Below are 20502 nucleotides of genomic sequence, written 5' to 3' on the forward strand. Positions count from 1 at the left end.
CCCTTTATGTAATATCAGAATCATAACAATGACAAACACACCTCTTTCAGCGGGATAAGTCGGTCTGTGATAAGCTATGCGGCGTTACGGGAGTTTGGAAGAAAATTCATACCTGCCAGAATGCAGCATTGAGAACTAAAAAACAAATCGTCTCATGTCTTCTGTGGACGCAACTTAATTAAGTCTTTTCAGTGGATCCACTTAATTGAGATGTCCTAAGGTCTTGACGGTGCTTCAACGTAACAACATTCTACCGATTCAATATCTGCTTAGGTGCTACAAACAAGCTATCCACCCTAAGCATCATATTATCAATAAGCACCACTGTGACAGGCATGTCAGGAAATATCATCATGATCTAGAGAAAGTGGTCCAAAAGTACAAATGAACCTATAGGGTGCCGCCTCAAAATTCCTATTGGATTAGCATAGATATCTGCACGAGAATTCAATTAATGGACCGGGCCGTCCGCATGACACTTTATAGCTATTTAAATGTCCAGTCATGGACTAATCCTACCCAAGTTGGCGTAATTTTTAAACATGGAAAAAGAAACAGAACCTGAATAGTATAAAATCCGCAAGGAGGAAACGGTTAAATCGCCGATATTGCACCTTTTCATCCGCTGGAACGATTACAAACATACAAATGGTTCTTCTAAAGAATCTTAAATCAACTCAAGGCTTTGGATGCGCAAGTAGTATTTGGAGAATGCTTACCTAATCACATTTGGGGGATTATTATGAATGAAATTTCCCCGTGAATTTTGTTTTTCCGCCGTTTCAACTTAAGGGAGAAAGTGAATCGCCGTTCATGATAACCCCTTTAATGAGTGTTTCGTTCATTGAGATAAGAGTCTGGTCAAATGTTAATTTAAAAGACGACCCATAATGTCTCCAATATCCAAAACATGGAAGGCGTTATAAATCATCGAAATTGCACCTTTCCATTCACTAAATCAACTCAAAAGACGCCTAGGATTGGAGTCACCATCAATGTAGACCAGAGACGAGCTTCTTTGCAAAGAAGTATAGTGAGGGTGCCCACTGAGTTGTTTTTGCATTTACTTTTCTCTCTCTTACTTACAGTGTACGTGAATTAAAACAAACAATAAATATCATGTGGTTGTTGTTTTATTCACCCATACATAAACACATTCTAAAATTTGATGGAAATTATTGGGCGACCCTGATGTAGACCTGAAGTAGCTTGCCGGCTTAGCTCAAAGATCTTAAATTTCCTACTACGACCACATTAAATGCCGCCGGAGATTGCTAGTCACAGTTGATGAGGGTCTCTCGACAATCTCTTTGGACTAGGCAATCGATCAAAAAAGGAGGGTCAATATCATTCAGATACGAGTTAGGGGTTTAATGTTACGCCAAAAGTTCTTAAATTTCATACTACGACCACATTGAATGCCACCGGAGAATTCTATTCACAGTTGATGAGTGTCTCTCGACAATCTCTTTGGACTAGGCGATCGATCAAAAAAGGAGGGCCAATATCATTGAGCTACCAGTTAGGTTAAATGTTACTTCAAAAGTTCTTAAACTTCACTATCCATTATAAACAAACTGTTAAATCATCGAACAGCATCTTTCCATCCACTGGAACAGATTCAAACAGACAAATTGTTCTTCCTAAAGGGGTCCTATTATCAAAAACATATCCATTCAGGCGGTCCACATGGTCAAAAAACCCGAATCAGAATAGATTAGGGAGCATGTTAAGTTGAAGCATTAACCTCGGATAAAATTATAATTTTTCCTATATAGCCGGGGATTTAAGACTTTCTCCTATGGACAGCAGCCAATCTAGGGAACGGGAACAACATTTTTTGTAATAAAAATTTTTCTCTAAGTTGCCGGACATTTAACAAGGGAATTTTCGGAACTTCGGAGGCCCATATCTCGGAAAGTATGGACTGCCGCAATAAATGTTATATATATTTGTGATCAGGGTAACAAGACCTACCTGTGGAAAAAAATTTGGTCCCGATCCGAGCTTAACGCTTCAACACATCTTAAGCCATCGATCGTAAGAAGGACCAACATCACATCATTGAAATCCAAGATCAAAGTTTGGTGAAAAATCAACCCATGAACTCCAATATACAAGATGTGGCAGCCCCATTACATTATAAAGATTTCATCGTTCGATCCTACATTGGGACCAGGACCAGGGGCCTAATTCTCGCATACGTGATCGAGTTATTTCGATCGACATTTTCAGTATTTGGATTACGGCGGCATCCGTTGTCGAATAAACTTTCGAGTGGAATCTTGCGAGTTTTTTCCCGCCACACATCTGCTGTGGCACAGAACGAACTTTAATGAAACATTTTTCGGAACATGTTGAGTTGACGCACTATGCTCAAAAAAAAAAAATTAATTGTATTTTTTTAAGTAGCCGGCCGGGAGTTTAATGCTTTCTCCTATGGACAGGTCCAAATCTAGGGCATGGGAACAACTTTTTTTAAATTTAAATTTTTTCTCTTATCAGGGAATTTTTGGAACTTCGAAAGCCCATATCTCGGGATGTATGGACTTCCGCAACAAATGTTATATATATTTGTGATCAGTGTGACGAGATCTACATGTGATAAAAATTTCATTTCGATCCGATCATAGTTGTCCAGCTCGTCTTATGCCGGAATTTATTTCGGCGCTCCCTATTACTTTTAGTTTTCACAATTTTCTATTATTTTATACAATTTTCATTTTTTCATTCCATTTTACGAGAAACTTGCCGCACAACAACTTGTTTGTTTGTAATATTTACCATATGTTTCACGTTCGATAACCGTATGTATCGATAACTTTTTTAAATAATTTCGATCGTATAAGGGAATCCAAAAATTTCATTTCGCCTTCGTCGTACTATATTCGACAGGCATTTGGACTCGTTTTTTCATTGAATCAGATGCCGCTCATTGAGATTTAATATTTGGGACAGCAATGACATTTAAACACAGAATGCCAAAAGTAGCTAATGCCAGGTTTACATTTACGAAATCCACTCGATTTCAACTGTCAATTCCATTGCTCAAACGTCAAATGAAATCACATCTGAAATCCATTGGATTGCATTTGACGTTTAACTAATGGAATTGACAGTTGAAATCGAGTGGATTTCGTAAATGTAAACCAAGTATAAGAGTTAATTTCAAAGCCCTGAAAGAAAATGCATCTTGAAAGACATAAATGTCTATGAATCTAAACATTAAATTTAAGACCACAAAAATCAACATTTCCTCCATGGGTTTCCAAGTTTTTGGCGAACTCTTTCGTGCCAAAATGTCCTAATAAATAATCCTCAACAGACTTCCTCTTATCAACATTTCTACTTTATCTACATATTGTTGAAATCCGATGTGGAACAATTTTTCATTTGAATATTTCATCGCACAGTACTCCTCCTAGTGCTGCTAACAGTCATCAGCCATGTACGTTAGCGAAATAAATCTCTTCTTTGTCATAAATTTCTATAAAAAAAATTATATACTGTCCATACACATAACAAACAAAAATAAATGTCTCAAAATAGTAGTTATACAACTTCTTTTTTGCTGCTGATAATTTTTTTGCAAAACATTGTAGCAGCAGCAGTTAAGAGTAAAGGAGAGAAAATTAGAGTGTTAGGGAGAGTTCAAGAAACGCTTGAAAGCCAAGGTCAGTCATCATCACCGTATATAAAGAGTCATTTAGAATTTTTCTATTTTTGGCAGAACGACCAAACGACCAACTTTTTATTGTAGAGAATTAAGAAATTGCATCATAAATTTAAATAAAAAACATAAACAACAACTACAACGAGTTTTAAAATAGCAACAACGCAAAAGATGTTGTGGAAGAAAAAAAAAATAAATAAATAATTCCCAAAAAAATGGAAATATTTTCAAGAGGAATACAAAAACTGGTTTCCTTAAACGTTTCTATGTAGTTGGTTGAAGTGTAGTGGCATGAAGAAGAGAGTGCGGGGGCTACTTAGAGGCATGTGGAAGAGGAGTGTGTGGCTACTTCTTAAGTACCCAATTTTTATTTTAATTGTAATTATTTGTTCATTATCATCAATTTATTTATATTCATACAGAAACCAAAATTCATGGAAAATTTGAAATCTGTTACAGGTTAGATCATAATTATTTTTAAAATTGCACAGTTATAGGATATGGCTATTAAGATCGGATCGTCAAAGTCACATCCATGCAATCATTTTGAGGCAATATGCGCAGCAAGTGAAGCAATTTTATGAAAAATAAAAACGTCTGCTCAAATGGGGAGACCACTCTGAGAACGAATTGTTACAAAAACAAGTAAAAAAGTATCAATCGGCTTTGCCAAAAGAGATAAACCCTCAACCTATGTGGATTAAAATACTTTTTACCACCCAAAAAAAAAAACTTATGTATTTAGGGGGGTTTTAAAAATTTTAGGCGTATGAACTGACAAAAGTATGGATAGGATTAAAGCTCAAACATTTGCGGGGATAACGTTAAATAGTGCTTTTATCACACTAGCTTACGAAAAACATAATATCGCTGTAAACAGGGCCACTAGGAAAACCTTCGGTAAAAATATCCAAAGGTTCCTCGAACAGACCCTTAACCATACAAAAATTTTGAACATTTGTGTGGGTGGTACCACAAGGATTGGACAGATAGGGCTTAAATTTGAACATAAACTAATTTTCGACAATATTTAGAGATCCAAAGTTTGGACCAAATCGGTTGCTACGCCTTTGAGAATTCGCGCGTATTTTTTTACCGAATATTTTCGAACTTTTGTGGGGGAGGTACCGGAAGGAGTGGACCTATAAGCACCACCTTCGAATTTCACCTAATATTCGAAGAAATATTATAATATCCAAAGTTTGGACGAACGTAGTATTCGGTTCGAGCTATCCAGCCACTACAGATGGTGCCATAGGGGTTCTTTACAATATTCGGGCTGTTTTCTCAAAAAGTATGGACTTGCCCATGAAAAAAACTTTTACTGTCGTAATTGGGGCAGCGAACACAAGTTGCTTCAACAAAAATCAAAGTGATTCGAGAGCAGGTCTTAAAGTGAATTTATCCAAAAGTTTGTGTAGGAGGTACCCGAAGGAGTGGACAAATATTGTCCATATTCGAACCTAATCTATATCTGGAAGATATATTAGGATGTGTAAAGTATGAGGTACCTGACGGAATGGACCGATATGGCTTGGCTTGTCTTCGCACTTAAACTAAGTTTACACAAAATATTACGAAGGACACATTTTGGACTGGAACGGCAGATACGAGAGTTATCTTACGCTCCAACCACTACACACGGTATCATAGGGGGTTTTTGCACCTTTCAGGATATTTTCTCAGGAAGTATGGACTTGCCCCTGATGAAACTTCTACTGTCGTATGGGGGGCAGTGAAAACAAGTTGCTACAACAAAAATCAAATCGGTTCGAGAACAGGTCCTAAAATGAACTTTTCCGAAATTTTGTGTGGGAGGTACCCGAGGGAATTTACAGATTAAGTCCATATTGGAACATCATCTAAGTCTGCTAGAAATTTCACGATGTGCACAGTATATTACTTCCATTAAGAATTATCGTGCGCACACATTTTCCGAACATTTTCGAACTTTTGTGGGGGAGGTACCGGCAGGAGTAGGCCGATATAACCCATCTTCGAACTTTAACTAAGTTTGGACAAAATATTACGGACCGAATCGGTTGATCCGTTCGAGAGTTATCGTGCGCACCAGCCAGCCAGACAGACAGATGGACGGACAATGCTAAATCGACTCCAAATTGTCTGAAACACATTTCGTCCAAACATACTTGGGGTCTAAAATCATTAATTCGATGAGACACATTTTGCCCGTATGAAAGTGTATATACCCTCGTTAGCATAAATGCTGAGGGTATAAAAAACTAAGTCTTTAAATCGTGAAGTAACAAAAACTGTCTACCGCCACATTTGGCTCGGAAATAAAAAGGAGGTCCATTGATCTAAAATAGAATCGTACTGATATGGGACCTATACTGACAATTTTATGAAGAATTTGCAACAAAATTACATACCTTGAGAAATTTTGCAAACAGTCTCGCCTACAGAACGTTCCAGAATTTTAATCTTAACACACCTTCGTATTTTTAGGGATACCATCATCAGACCTGGCCATTTCTGACTACTTCGACAATAAGAAATTTATTACGAATGATGTTGCACAATCTTCGGCATCTTCGTACGGTGGTTTCCGCGACAAGAAGGAGGCTCCATAAGACCAAGGAATGACGGATTAATTGGAAAATATCATATCACGGCCATCCTAATTTTTTGTTCAAGACTTTTCAACCTCCTCCAGTAATCAAAATGCCAAAATAATTTAAATCGGGACTTACCGTTCTTTACAGGCGACAGACCCTACGATGGTTTTACCAATTTTTTTGTATTGAATTTCTGGTTTTAGTATTGAAATTGTTTTTGGTTTTGGGAGACTCCAAAGTGGGTTGAATTTTTTTAAAGAAAAAAAAATCCTGATTGAGTTGCATTGAACTTCTTTTTGCCTGAATAGAAATTTGTATTCTGCAGCACACCCACAGCGAACTTTTTCTCAATCCTTGGCACGATCGTCCCAAAAATGGCCGAATTCGTCACAGTTCTAGCATTTAGTGACAGGTGGATCTTTACGGATAGCATCTATGATGCAAGTATTATTATTTGTTTCCTCCGACACTAAATCATCCGACTGAAGTGAAGTTCGCCAACATTTCTTCAAAACATTCGCATTACTACAGTAGGAAATTGGGATTTTTATTGCATTTTTTCCTGAAAGAAATTCTCTTTTATTAAATTCTCCCACATTTGGACAGGTTTTCTGTGGTGAGGTATTGTCATAATGGGGACATATACAACTTCGTGATGACTATTTGATCACAGATTCCGTACAAGAATTCTACGGCTACTGAAGTCGAAGCCTCATATTTCTTCCCCTAAAATGGTTTCCATTAGGTCAAAGTCGGATCTAAGATCTTTAAAATGGCATCTTAACGCCTCACACAAAATTCATGCCATTAAATGGAATCCAAACTCTTGCTTTTCCAGTCAAAATTATGGGCATATTTTTGAAAATGTTTGTAAAGTTATCATTTGGATGTTCTTTTGTTAGCACCCTTATTTGATAGAGAAATTCATCAATAAAAAATTGCGATTTAAGTTCACATTTTTAGGGGTTCTTTAGGTTTTCACGATTTTGCTTAGAAACTGCAAGTCCTATAGCAATGGGCATAAAGAAAATGTTGAAGCTGTGAAAATACTCCACAAGATTAACCTTTATGATGTTTTCGTAGGTTTTACCGTTTTTGAGATATAGAAGTTCGAATTGAGACAATGCACTGACTGTGTAATCACCTTCCATTTAAAATTAGTTAAGGCGCACGGTGAAAGGTTACTCTGTCTAGTCGTAGATGGCTGGAATTTGTTGGGAACCACAATTTTTATTTATATACAGGGAAATCATGAATAAAAATTCTGTGTGGAATTTTCCCCAATTTCACAATTTTTTAATTCCATATTTATGTCCAAAAAGGGAAGATTTTTGTCGATTCGGCGAGAATATTCCATAATTAATTCTAGTAGTTTTCAACATTTCAAAACATTAATTTTAAAAGAATTTCACTTTTTAAAATTTCCCTGCATTGAATTTTGAATATTCCAATTCACAACATGAATTTGGGGAGTAGTTGCAATTTGTACTTGAGGTTTTTGAATAGTTGGATTTGGGCATGTTGGGAGAAGTACAAAGAATTATTGTTGTTTGAAAAATTTGAGATCCATGATCTTCGGCGAACTCATTCCGATTATTTGCCACAAACTCAAAATAGTTGCTAATATTAAGATTTTTAAAAACATTAAAATTTTTTAAAATATTAAGATTACTGAGAATATTAAGATTTTCTGAGAATGTTTGACAAAAATTTCGGGTGATTGGGCCATTTGATAAACTTCATCCTAACCTCATTTGACATGGTGGTGTTTTAATTCCCTAATTCCCAAATATTAACTTGTCTTAAAAGACCAACCCTTAAAGATTGTTTTGTGTTTGCAAATTCCCATAAATGCAAAATGTGTAAAACTTTTCAAATAAAACCTCAGGATATTCCAGTTTCCGTTAGAAAAATACAGACAGATGTTCTATTTAAAACAATTTGGGATTAATCTGAACTAATACCATGACTATTTCTTCTATTGGTATTTTTAAAAACACCATTGCTTTTGTTGAAATCATATAAAATTTTCGTTTTGCTGACGTCTACCTATCTACCTACCTACATCTATTGTTGTGTGTGTTATGGTGATTGGCCTTGAACTTGATCTCAAATGTGTGCATAAAGCAATAAAATAGATTTGGTTCTAGATGACTAATAATCTGCAGCAGCTAAACATAGCTTCAAACATTTAGTACTAATTGCAAAAACAACAGCTGTCTCTGTGTGTGGCTGGTACAGCTGTAGAGAGATTGAAATATGCTACAAAAATTCCAACTATTATTCGATTTTGATGTTCTATCTCAGGTAGACAAATGTGCCCTTAATGAAACCTCGAATGAAAATCCCAAAAAATAATACTTTTGTTATCTCAAAATTTTAATAAATTATTGAAGAACAATATGAGAGATGCTAGAAAATTATCCAAGGTCAGGTAAGCAGATTAAAATATTGTAACAGGGAATTATCGAGAAGGAATTTTTAATAAGGAATCTCCCAACCTGAATTACAATACAAAAATATTATAAAATCTTTTAAAATTTTAAATTATTTTATAATCTTAAACCGAAGAATTTGTGTAAAAAAGCCCTTCTCGGTCTGAATTACAATTGCGTACTATGTGCGGAAGATGGTAATTTACTTTATTAATTTTTAACTAATGTGTTTTTCCATTAATTTGAAAACTTAACCACCAACCTTCCTTATCAAGTTTGTGTAAGTAAGCCTCATTTTGATTTAACATGAGGATCATGTAAATTAAACATATTCGAATTTCCTTCTTTTTGATATTTATTTCCTTTCAGGCCAATGTTCACTTTAATATTTAAAATAGTTCAAAACATTTTCATCGAAGATTTATATGTTTCTCTTTAAATGATTTTTTTAATAACTCCCAGAAGAAAATTATATCCCATTCCTGGTAACCTATTATCATCTTTTCAGTTATTAAACATTCTAAAAATCCTATTAATTTAAACCCATTTTCTTAACATTAAAAATAGAAATAAAAATAAATCTACTTACAGTTTCTTTTCATTTCATGTTATCGATTTGTTTGTTTACCCACACAATTGAGCGATGAAACGGTCATTATACGCTCTCTCATGGTGGAATAATAAGGTGTTACAAGATAACAATAATCGGACCATTTATCAGACCAAACGTCAAAATTTGCGAACAAATGTTGACGTTTGGTGTGGTAAATGGGCCGATTATTGTTATCGATGTAACACCTTCATATTCCGCCATGCTCTCTCTCATATCGATATGGGACAAAACCAGAGATGTTTGTTTATCTTTCTTAATTGTGTGTGTTATCGATAACTTGTTTTCCTTTTGCAGCTGCTGCAATCAAAACAAATTTCTTTTGATTTCTTTTGGTCAAAAATCTTTAAAGAAATTTGTTTAAATTTTGTTGTTGTTGCTGTTGTCAAGTGTTGATGATTTGTTATATTTGTTGTTAAAGTTGCGCACGCTTAGTTTGTAGTTCTTGTAGTTTAAAATTAATCATATAGGGGAGGAGGACGGCGACTAAGTTTGTAGGATGTTTCATTGCCAAGTGATAGATATGTTAAGGGTGATGGAGTGTTCCAAGGACAAACACATGTGAATGATATCTACTTTAACTAACTTTAACTATTGTGATAATATGAAAATGAACGTTTTTGTTTTCTTCCAGCATAGCAAAGTTCCTGGCCCTACAAGTTGAGGTTATGTGATAAAATTGTGTCTCTAATAAATGATAATTTAAATAATTTTGCAGAACAGCAGGGTTACTTGGGATTGTTACCGGTTATGTATGTACGTTTCTAGGGGTATTTTGTTCATAATTTTTAAAAAGTCAACGAACCAAATTAAACTATTTTTGAGGTTATGTGAATTCAACTCTGAAACGTTATTCGAAAGATATTGAATAAACATTTAAAAATGTTGTATTCAGAGGATTCACCATCGAAAAAGTTGACTCAGGCTCTAAATGTTGTCTTAACATTGGAGAATGTTGGCTCAACATTGGAGAATGTTGGCTCAACATTGGAGAATGTTGACTCAACATTGGAAAATGTTGACTCAACATTGGAAAATGTTGACTCAACATTGGAAAATCTTGACTCAACATTGGAAAATATTGTCTGAACATTAGAAAATATTGTCTCAACATTGGAAAATGTTGACTCAACGTTGGAAATTGTTGACTCAACGTTGGAAATTGTTGGCTCAACGTAAAAAAGTTGGCTCAACATTGCAAAAAGTTGTCTCAACATTGGAAAATGTTGGAAATATGGGCTCACAATGGAAATTGTTGGCTCAACGTTGGAAAATATGGCCTCAACATTGCAAACTGTTGGCTCAACATTAGAAAATGTTGAAAATTGTTGGCTTAACGTTGAAAAATGTTGGCTCAACATTGAAAAATGTTGTCTTAACATTGGAAAATGTTGACTCGACGTTGGAAATTGTTGGCTCAACATTGCAAAAAGTTGTCTAAACATTAAAAAATGTTGGAAATGTGGGCTCAACATTGGAAAATGTTGGAAATATGGGCTCAGAATTGAAATTGTTGGCTCAACGTTGAAAAATTTTGGCTCAACATTGGAAAATATGGCCTCAACATTGCAAACTGTTGGCTCAACATTAGAAAATGTTGAAAATGATTGGCTCAACATTGAAACATGTTGTCTTAACATTGGAAAATGTTGACTCAACGTTGGAAATTGTTGGCTCAAAGTAGAAAAGTTGGCTCAACATTGCAAAAAGTTGTCTGAACATTGAAAAATGTTGGAAATGTGGGCTCAACATTGGAAAATGTTGGAAATATGGGCTCAGAATGGAAATTGTTGGCTCAACGTTGAAAAATGTTGGCTCAACATTGGAAAATATGGTCTCAACATTGCAAACTATTGGCTCAACATTATAAAATGTTGAAAATTGTTGGCTCAACGTTGGAAATTGTTGGCTCAACATTGAAAAATGTTGTCTTAACATTGAAAAATGTTGTCTTAACATTGGAAAATGTTGACTCAACGTTGGAAATTGTTGGCTCAACGTAAAAAAAGTTGGGTCAACATTGCAAAAAGTTGTCTCAACATTGGAAAATGTTGGAAAGATGGGCTCACAATGGAAATTGTTGGCTCAACGTTGAAAAATTTTGGCTCAACATTGAAAAATGTTGTCTTAACATTGAAAAATGTTGTCTTAACATTGGAAAATGTTGACTCAACATGGAAAGGTGTTGATTTTAATTTAGAAAAAAATATATACCCAGTACAGAACTGAATTTTGAATTGAATGAAGGTAGATAGATGTATTCCAAGTTTTTTTTTTTTTTTTTTTTTTTTTTTGTATTTGATGGGTTTATATAAAATGTTTGCTGTGGGTGTACAGTGGGGGTGGGCCCTGGTGAAATTATTACAAAATATTCTCTAATTAAAAAAAGTTCTACAATGACAAAATCGGGAGGAAAGAAGACACAAAAAAGCTTACCCGTTTTGAATTACAACTAAGCGTGCGGTGTTGATCGGACCGTAGATGTTTTTGCAAAACCAACCTGAAATGTTGTTGTTGTATGTATGTATATGTTGAGGAGGGGGAGGAGGAGGAGGAACGGGTTATGAGGGTTGTGAAGTTATTTTTTTAAATGAATATGAAGGGCGGAATAATTAATGTTAAAGAAGAAAGTAGAAAAATGAGGGAATTTGTAGGGAATTTTATGGGAATTGGGAAAAGTCAGGCGAGAAAAAAGGATAGTTAGAAACCAAAAGAAATTAAAAACTTAAAAATGTTACAATCAGCCAAAAAAAAATTAAAAATAAATCTTTTAAAATAGAAAAGAAACATTTTCAAGTTTTAATTTCTTAAAGTTAAAAAGGAAAAAAAGTAAGAAAAAGAAGAACATAACAAAACATAACTCAAAAATATAATTAATATCATATTTTCAAGGCACTTTACCCAGCCGATACTGCCGAGCAAAGTAATACTTACCTGGAAGTGGAAAAAGAAGAAGGCCAACGAACATCCAAGAGAAGAAAGTTACCCAAACCACAAAAGCGCATCAGGAAACGATGACGGCGACAGACAACCAGCATAAAGTGAAAGCATAAACAGATGATGACGACGGCAATGTTGCTGCGCTGCTGATGTTTGCCTTAAGCACGGTATCAAAAGCCCAAACGTACCTCACTGTCTTTTTGTGGAAAACTATTGAAAATACTTTACCTGGGTTTTCTCGTTGAAAAAAGACAGCTACATGCTTTATCAACCGGCTTAAAGCGCTGCTGCATTGAGGTGGACGCGGCAAAAACGACAACGGCAAATCTGTGTATTGCTGCTGATGCTACTGCTGCTATTGCTTGCTTTGTTGCTGGGTTGCTTGGCTGGCTGGCTGGTTGGTTTAAACACTTTCTCACTTTTTTGTTTTCTTTTGAGTTTTTTTGCTTTTATAACTTCTTTTTTCTTCTTTATACACTTTACACTTTTTTCGCACAAAGGAAACTTTGTTGTCAGTTAAACCAACAACAAAACTGTGCAAAATAAAGACACTACACTACAGGGGACCAAACAAGGAATCTTAGAGATTAGTTTAGTCCCCCCAAAGTAGTAAAGTAGACGCCCGAAATGTGTTTTTTGCGGTTTTACCGGTTTTTAATTACTAAAAAAATTGTGTGCCATTTAATTACTAGTTTATAATCAAAACAAAAAAATCTAACAACTTGTTCAAAATTAAAATTAAATAATTTATAAAAATATACAAAACAAAAAAAAAGTCCCGTCAACCAAAAATAAATTAAAAGCAATATTGTTTTTACACTATCCAAAAATTTCAAATTTGCTTAAGAAAAAAAAAATAACTAAAAAATATTTAAATTGTTACACTTTTCAAATAGATGCATGCGTATTTTTTTGTCTTTGAAAACATTTTTAAAACAATTGGTTGGCTGTCACTGGAGAACCAAATCAAAGTATTGGGCAAGTGGTTTGGGATGTCTTAAAAAAAATAAAAATTTCCCAATATGGAGATTGAAGTCTAGTCTATTTTCTATATATGGGTGGGTGTTTAAAAAATGATATTTTTCTTGTTGAACTACTGGTTAAGAAGGCGACAGGGGCCAAACCAAGTGAGGGAAAGAGAAAATTCTTGATATTTTTGGTTCTTTTCGTTAAGACGGGGGGACGGACGGGCAGACATCATTAATATAATGGACATAATGTTGAGTTGGGTAGACGTGTTGTTGAAACATCTAAATTACGTTTTTTTATGCACTTTCTGTTCAACTTAATAATGTACATGTATGTATGTGTATGTGTAGAAGAAGAAGAACGACACTAAACCTAACAAAGAAAAAAATATCAACAATCCGAGAGAGATAATAGGATACGTATGCGAGCATATTAATATAGTAGCATGATAAAACATGAAGCAAATGTGACGACTATCGTTGATGACAATGATGACGAGATGGTGATAATGTTATGAACAAGAAAAAAAGGTGGCTGGAGAAGATGACACAGAGCGAGCCAAATGTGTGAATGAATGATTGTTGAATTTTTTGAGATTTTTAGTGGCTGCTAATTGAAAAAATATTCCTATTTTCAGGTTTTTTTTTCGTAATAAATGTTTTTTTTTTAGAAAAGTAAACAAGGAAATTAAAACAAAATAAAATAATTACTTTATAAAAATATATGATGCTACTACACAAACACCAACAAATTATAAATTAAAATAAAATACAACTAAAATATATAAAAAAATAAATTTGTAATAAAAAATAATCAAGTTTTATAACCAAACAAAAATGTTAGTGTTAATATTTAACGTTGTTATTAAGAGTGGTAGTAAATAATGAGTGGGGGGTTGGTTTGTTGTTTTTTTTTTTTTTTTTTTTTTTTTTTTGGTTAGGGTTAATCATTCAAAACTAAAATTAACAACTTGCACAAGAAAGTAGTAATAATTGATATAAAAATAAATGACAGCGATAGAGTTTTAAACTAAAAAAAAACTTCTTATATAGTATACACAGAGATAGAGTTAATCAAAAATGTATATAAACAAAATTAAAATAAAGAATATAACCAAAAAAAAATTAAAGAGTTAGAAAGAAAAAATGCTTAAAAAGTCAAACATTTTAAACATTTTTTGTTACTTTGTTTTTTTAATAAAAAAAAATTAAAACTAATTAGGAGTAGGGAGGGTTAAAAAAATTTTTGTTGCTTGTTTTTGTTAAATTCTCTTCTTTAATATCTCTAAATATATTTTTTCGAGTTTCGATATTTATTCGAAAAAAAAACGTTTTACTTAAAAATGAGCACGACTTTTGTTGTTGTATTTTTTAGGGGAAACTGTAATTGTGAAGAAAACAACTTTAAACATTAGGAGTAGGAATTAAAATAGAAACGAAATTAACAACAGCTTTTGAAACAAATAGGGAGAAAATAAATATTGAAGCTAAAGGAATATAATCCTCGTTTTTTGTTTACTTAAATAATTTTTCATAAAATTTGCTGTTTTTCTTTGTATGCTGTTTGTGTATATGTGTTGTTTTTGTTTAAAGTGTTCAAGTAATTAAAAAGAAGAAATGAATGTTTTCTTTTCGGATTTGTGAATATTTGCTTTGTTTTGTATCGTAAACTCATATTGTTGTCGTGCTCTTTTTAGCTTTCTTTTGCTTTTTCATTTGTTTATTACTCTTATATAATGTAGTATTATAATATATATATTTTTATTGATAAGTTTTCATTTCGACTCACCTTGAGGATCCCGTTGCTGTGCTTCTTGTGTTGCCAATAATAATTCATCCTGAGATCTATCATGTTGCCAGGGTGCATATCCTAAAACAAAGATGAAAAAAAAAACGCAGATTTTAATATATATTTTAAATTAAAAAGATAAAAATACAACAAAATAGAACTCGATTTGAAATTTTGTTTAATCAAAAATATTTAAAATAAGGCGGTTGAGATTTAAAAATTTTGCAAAAATTTACAAATTTTCCAAAATTTTCGAAGTAAGAAATGAACCACCAAAGATCTAAAAATTTTGCAAAAATTTAAAAATTTTCCAAAAATTAAAAAATTTTCCAAAAATTTTCCAAAAATTTCGAATTTTTTTTTCTTTAAATTTTTAAATAAATTATAAATTTCCGGTTCCCCATACAAGCAGGTTGTCGGGGAAATTCGAACCTGAGCGGAGTTTATCACGTTCAATTTTATTCGAAAATTATGCCCAAAACCTGCCGAACACTAAAATCAGGCGGCATTGTTGGGGATTAAAACAAAATATGGATCTAAAAACGAACAGGAAGGGGTTCTAGGGAATGAAAACCCAAAAGAATAGCTTACTCAGTCCGAAAATACTGCAAAAACTTTTAAACCTCAAGGCAACACTCTCCAGCAAATGTTGGAAAATTTGAGGTTATGTTTGTTTTAGAGGTGAGACCGAGATGATTGTCATACATTGTAAAGAGATAGTTCTTAACAGGTACTGCTTACAATGATATACATATTTGTGAAGGAATCTTATACTTTCCAAGATATAGGGCTGTGTTAAAGGATTATGTTAAGTTTAGGAACACTAAAATATGAGTCTATTCACTGGTAGGTTTGGTTTCTGGGGAATGAGAACCCAAAATTATAACTAATTCAATTCAAAAATCCTATTAAAACTTAAAATCCCTAAGCCCACACTCTCCAACAAATGTTGTAAAATTTTAGGTTACGTTTGTTATGGGGTGCCGAACAAAGTAACACAATATTTCTACCAGAGATAGGGCTTGTTGTCTTGATTTCGATGATACGTATCTTTGTGAAGGAAACTCATACTTTCCAAGATATAGGACTAGGTTAAGGGATTATGTTAAGTTTAGGAACACCAAAATATGGGCCTATTCACTGGGAGGGTTGGTTACTAGGGAATGAGAACCCAAAATTACCGTCAATTCAGTTTGAAAATCATGATAAAACTTCAAATCCCCCAAGCCAACACCCTCCAGCTAATGTTTTAAAATTTGAGGTTATGTTCGTTTTAACGGCGCCACTCAAAATGACAAGAAATTTATACCAGAGATACGTCTTGTTGTCCGGACTACGATTATATCAATTTTATGGAGGAATCACATACATTTCAAAATATAGGACTGTGTTAAAGGGTTATGTTTAGTTTAGGGGCACCAAATGTGGTGAAAGTAAGGAACATTCGGGTTTAGGAAGACGCTCTTGGATGGTCCTGTTGTATTGATTGCGGTAATATACTTCACGTGAGGGAAAAATATATCATACTTTTATTCTAAAAATTTGTAGTAAAATTTGAGGTTAAGAAATTTTTAGGAGAACGAAATTTCTCCAGAAAATCCCTGGTTGTGTTATTATTTTGAGGAAACGTCATATTTTGCGAGTAAAGGGTAATCAATGCGGTAACTAAGGAATACTCAGATTTATAAGAACGTTTTCCCGCGGGTTGGTCCTTGTTGTCCTTTTGTGGGGGAAGTTAATAATACGTCCCATGATAAGGAGAAAGTGCTACCCTTCAAGTAACAAAACAAGTTAGAAACTTACGAGGAAAGTATTGCAATCCTTAAATTTTTTACCCCCGACCACAGGACAAACAGTCGTACATACCCCAAAGGCATTCCCTATCAGTTAAATGAATCAAAATATTTTTGGGGGCCCTAAACCTAACACATTTCAAAAATTACTTCATTTCAAAACGAGTTCTTTTTCTGAAATCAATTCCCCAAAAAATCATTTGCTTCCTTACCTTGACTAGATCCTTCACCACCTTGACTTGTGCCGGCATTATGATCCAAATCATCCATACCCATATCCTCTTCATCTAATGTCAAATCCTCAACAGTTTCATCATTTGCCTCATCATCATATTCAGCTTTGGGTTCAATTACCAATTCAGAGCCAGTCACACTTGATGTATCTTTTGAGGTTGTTGTTTTCGACTGTTGTTGTTGTTGCTGTTGTTTATGATTCGATTTATCGGCAGTACTGGCATCTGTTGCGCTCTCGGTATCCATAGCGGGTGTAGCTGTGGCCATTGAGCCAGCGGCAGAACCTTGTACATTATCGGTATTGATGGCATCTTGTTGTTGTTGTTGTTGAGTGGATCCTTTAACATTGTCAGTCTTTTTAGAGGAGCTTAAGGTCGTGCCGGGCGCTGCTGAGGTAACAGCTGATGAGGAGGATTGTTGTTGTTGTGTAGCGGATAGGGGGACTACTGTGGATGCTAATGCGGCAGCAGCAGCGGCGGCGCTTGGTGGTGCACCAGCAGCGGCAGCAGCCAATGCAGAGGCAGCAGCTGTGATGGCACCCAAACCAGGGGCATTCGATTGTGTGGGTTGTTGTGATGAATTGGAATTATCATGGACATCTGCAAACAAAAAGAAAACGAAGCAATTTAATAAAATTTTCGGAAAACAAGGGCATATTTAAAACCTACCAGTCATGGCATTTTCAATGCTCCTGCGTCTCACTTTTCTACGTCTTCTTGATGGACTAGATGAACCCTCTCGTGAGCCCATTTCACTGGCATCCATGGCTGGGCCAGCAGCACCTGTGATGCGTGCTCGTTTTGTTTGTTCTAACGTATAGCCACCGCTCAATTTGCCTGCCATTGTTGGCCTATGATGTTCAGGATGTTTGGGCTGTGATGCACCGCCGCCAGAACGATTATCTGACAGACCCTTGATTTGTAGAGATTCTGCAGCCTTTAACAAGGCACCCAATTGATCCTGGGAGATATTCACCTCACCACGATACATATAGTCCATCATGGCTCTTAATTCTTGATATTTCACATCTTTTAAAATGAAGATGGGATGTTTATCGTATTGCTCTTGTAAAAGGGTCTGTAGTAAAACAAAATGGAAAGACATTTGAAATTTAGTTAACAGATCTTAATGATTTCAGGAAAATGTTTAAACTTACCGCAAAATAGGGGCTACACGCTGAGAGCACAACTTTGTGGGCTTTTAAGAATTTGCCTTCAGCGGCCAATGTGCAATCGACTAATGTCTCATTTTCCAGCAGTGTATCGAATACACTGATTAGTGTACTCTGATGGTTATTCCACCTCAAACAGAATTGCTGATCGTCATCCATGATGGGTGGACGATCTTTAGTTGTGTGTGTTAAAACTTATTTTGACAAAATGATGGGGCCGCTCTAGTGTGGTGCGTTGAGGGGGAAAAGAGGGGGACAGTTGTGTCTTGGGGTGGATGGTTGAGTTGCTCCTCCTCCAACAACAACGTTGTTGTTACTTTGAATATTCCTTTTTTCCTTGTTACCGCTTTGCTTTCTTTCTGCCTTAATTATTGATGACTTTGAAGAGATGATGTGTTTGCTTGATTAGAAAAAATGTTGGGGTTTTTCTTGGTATTTGGTCACTACAAGTTATCTTGTTTTCTTTGTTGTTTATATATTTCTTTTTTGTTTTTGAATCCTGAGTGTAATTACGTCAATTTATAAATTACTTTCTGTTTTTATTTTGTTTTTCTGCTTTCACAAAGAGACTTAGAAAGACTGAGGAGAGAGAAATTCTGTTGTATATGTTCCCTTTTTTTTGTAACACCAACGGAACGGGGTTTTTTTTCTATTTATTGTTGTTGTCGTTGGTTGATTCTTCTTCTTGTTTTTTTTTTTTCTATTTTAAGTTGTAGTATCTTGCTTCTTCTTTTATAGAGGAGGGTTAAGGTGGTTTTTATATTGTTGTTGTTTCACTACTAGATTTTGGTATGTTTGTTGTTGTTGTCGTTTGTTTTTCATATGCTTGGCTTTTCTTTCTTCCTTTACACTTTTATGGTATCATTTAGGAATAGTTTGTTTGGTATTTGTTGCTTTGCTTAGCTTTTTTGTTGTTGTAGTCAAATTAAAGCTGTAATTAGAAAAGAAGGGGAATAAAGTAAAATTAGTACAAATGTATTTTATTTATAAGGGAAAATTATAATTTTTGTGAGAAACACAAGATGGAGAGTTGAGTGTTTGATACGAGAGCGGCGATACTACACAATGTCACCGGTAGTTATGAAGTTTGCGAATTATTTCTCGTTTTTACTCCATTTGTTTTATAACATTTTATAATGGAGTTCATTTATGTCGGCTTTAGTTTTTGTGTGGCTCTGTGATTATATTTGATGTTCTCTGTGACATTTGTGCTCCCATCATAACAAAGTATTAATATAACCAATCGATTACCATTACCACAACAATCAGCTGTTACATTTATCGATTATAAGGCATATAGACACAATAGCGCCGTTTGAGGTTTTCGCCGTCTTTTGTTGATTAAGAAACAAAACAGAAACATGTTTTGGACTCATTTGCTGACTGAAATTTATTAATGCAGCAATGTAGGCCTAGGCCTGATTATTTCCCATAGCAATGTAAAATAGATGTGGCTTAAAAAATTCAAATGCAGGTTGTAAAAATAGGAAGAAAGCGGCTTCAAGTGAACAAAGTTGCTGTTTACGGACCGCAAGTAATATTGAAATAATACCGACAGATGGTGTAGTTTTGATAAATTTAATAGCAAGAGTTCCTCCAAAATATATAATTTTAATTATTGATAATTCAAACTCTATCAAAACATTTTCATGGCACTTGGAAAATACATCTTTAAAATTTCTTCCCACACTTATAGTTAACGTGTTATTGTTATTGCACCCAAATCCCAATAAATTCCCATTAAGTACAGTCAAGTGTAAGCCTTAGAAATTCAATTAGGTAATCATCACCACCAAAAAATGTATTGATGAGAATTTTATGTTAATTAGGCAAAACAAATATAATGTCGTTGTGTGGTTGTGTTTTTTTGGATGAAACCTGATTGCTAGTCAGCCAGTCGGTCACATAAAGCAAAACAAAAAACATTTAAACAAATTGATAAATAAAAATTTATTATTCCATTCATACTGTTGTCGTCGACAACAGTGATATAAGAAAAAGAAATTACCGTTATTATGAGGTTTTGGAGCTGCTTGCAATGCAAGAAAACCTGATATAGATTTGCAGTACTTTCATTATAAAATCAGACAACAGCAAGAAGAAGGAATCAGTAAAATGCATAATGAGGTGTATGTCAATTTGTTTTTTGTTCCAGTGACAAACTATTTTTAGTTTTAGAGAGGTTGATTTATAGTTAAAAATAATCATAAATTAGTTTTAAACAAGTTAAATGACATCACATCTTTCCCCACATAGAAACAGCTGTTCATTTAGATTATCGATAACTCCATATCAATGAAAGTGCATGTT

The 20502-nt window shown here is 34.3% G+C and overlaps 1 protein-coding gene across 8 annotated transcripts in view; it reads right to left on the reverse strand.

The window, feature by feature from the left end:
• Window positions 1–20502, reverse strand: part of LOC141405511 (longitudinals lacking protein, isoforms F/I/K/T-like) — a 496088-nt gene that overhangs the window by 340240 nt on the left and 135346 nt on the right. For all 8 annotated transcript variants that reach the window (XR_012413212.1, XR_012413213.1, XM_073989911.1 and 5 more), the window contains 4 exons: window positions 18178–19123; window positions 17690–18098; window positions 17000–17620; window positions 14995–15075 (listed from right to left, as the gene is read on the reverse strand). Coding sequence is in view for 6 of the 8 variants with exons in the window: in XM_073989911.1 (XP_073846012.1) it covers window positions 14995–15075; window positions 17000–17620; window positions 17690–18098; window positions 18178–18351 (1285 nt within the window). In the remaining 2 variants the exon portion in view is untranslated. The remainder of the gene's footprint in view (window positions 1–14994; window positions 15076–16999; window positions 17621–17689; window positions 18099–18177; window positions 19124–20502) is intronic.

This window comes from Musca autumnalis, unplaced genomic scaffold (genome assembly GCF_047663935.1).
Source record: "Musca autumnalis isolate F117 unplaced genomic scaffold, ASM4766393v1 scaffold_5, whole genome shotgun sequence".
NCBI lineage: Eukaryota > Metazoa > Arthropoda > Insecta > Diptera > Muscidae > Musca > Musca autumnalis.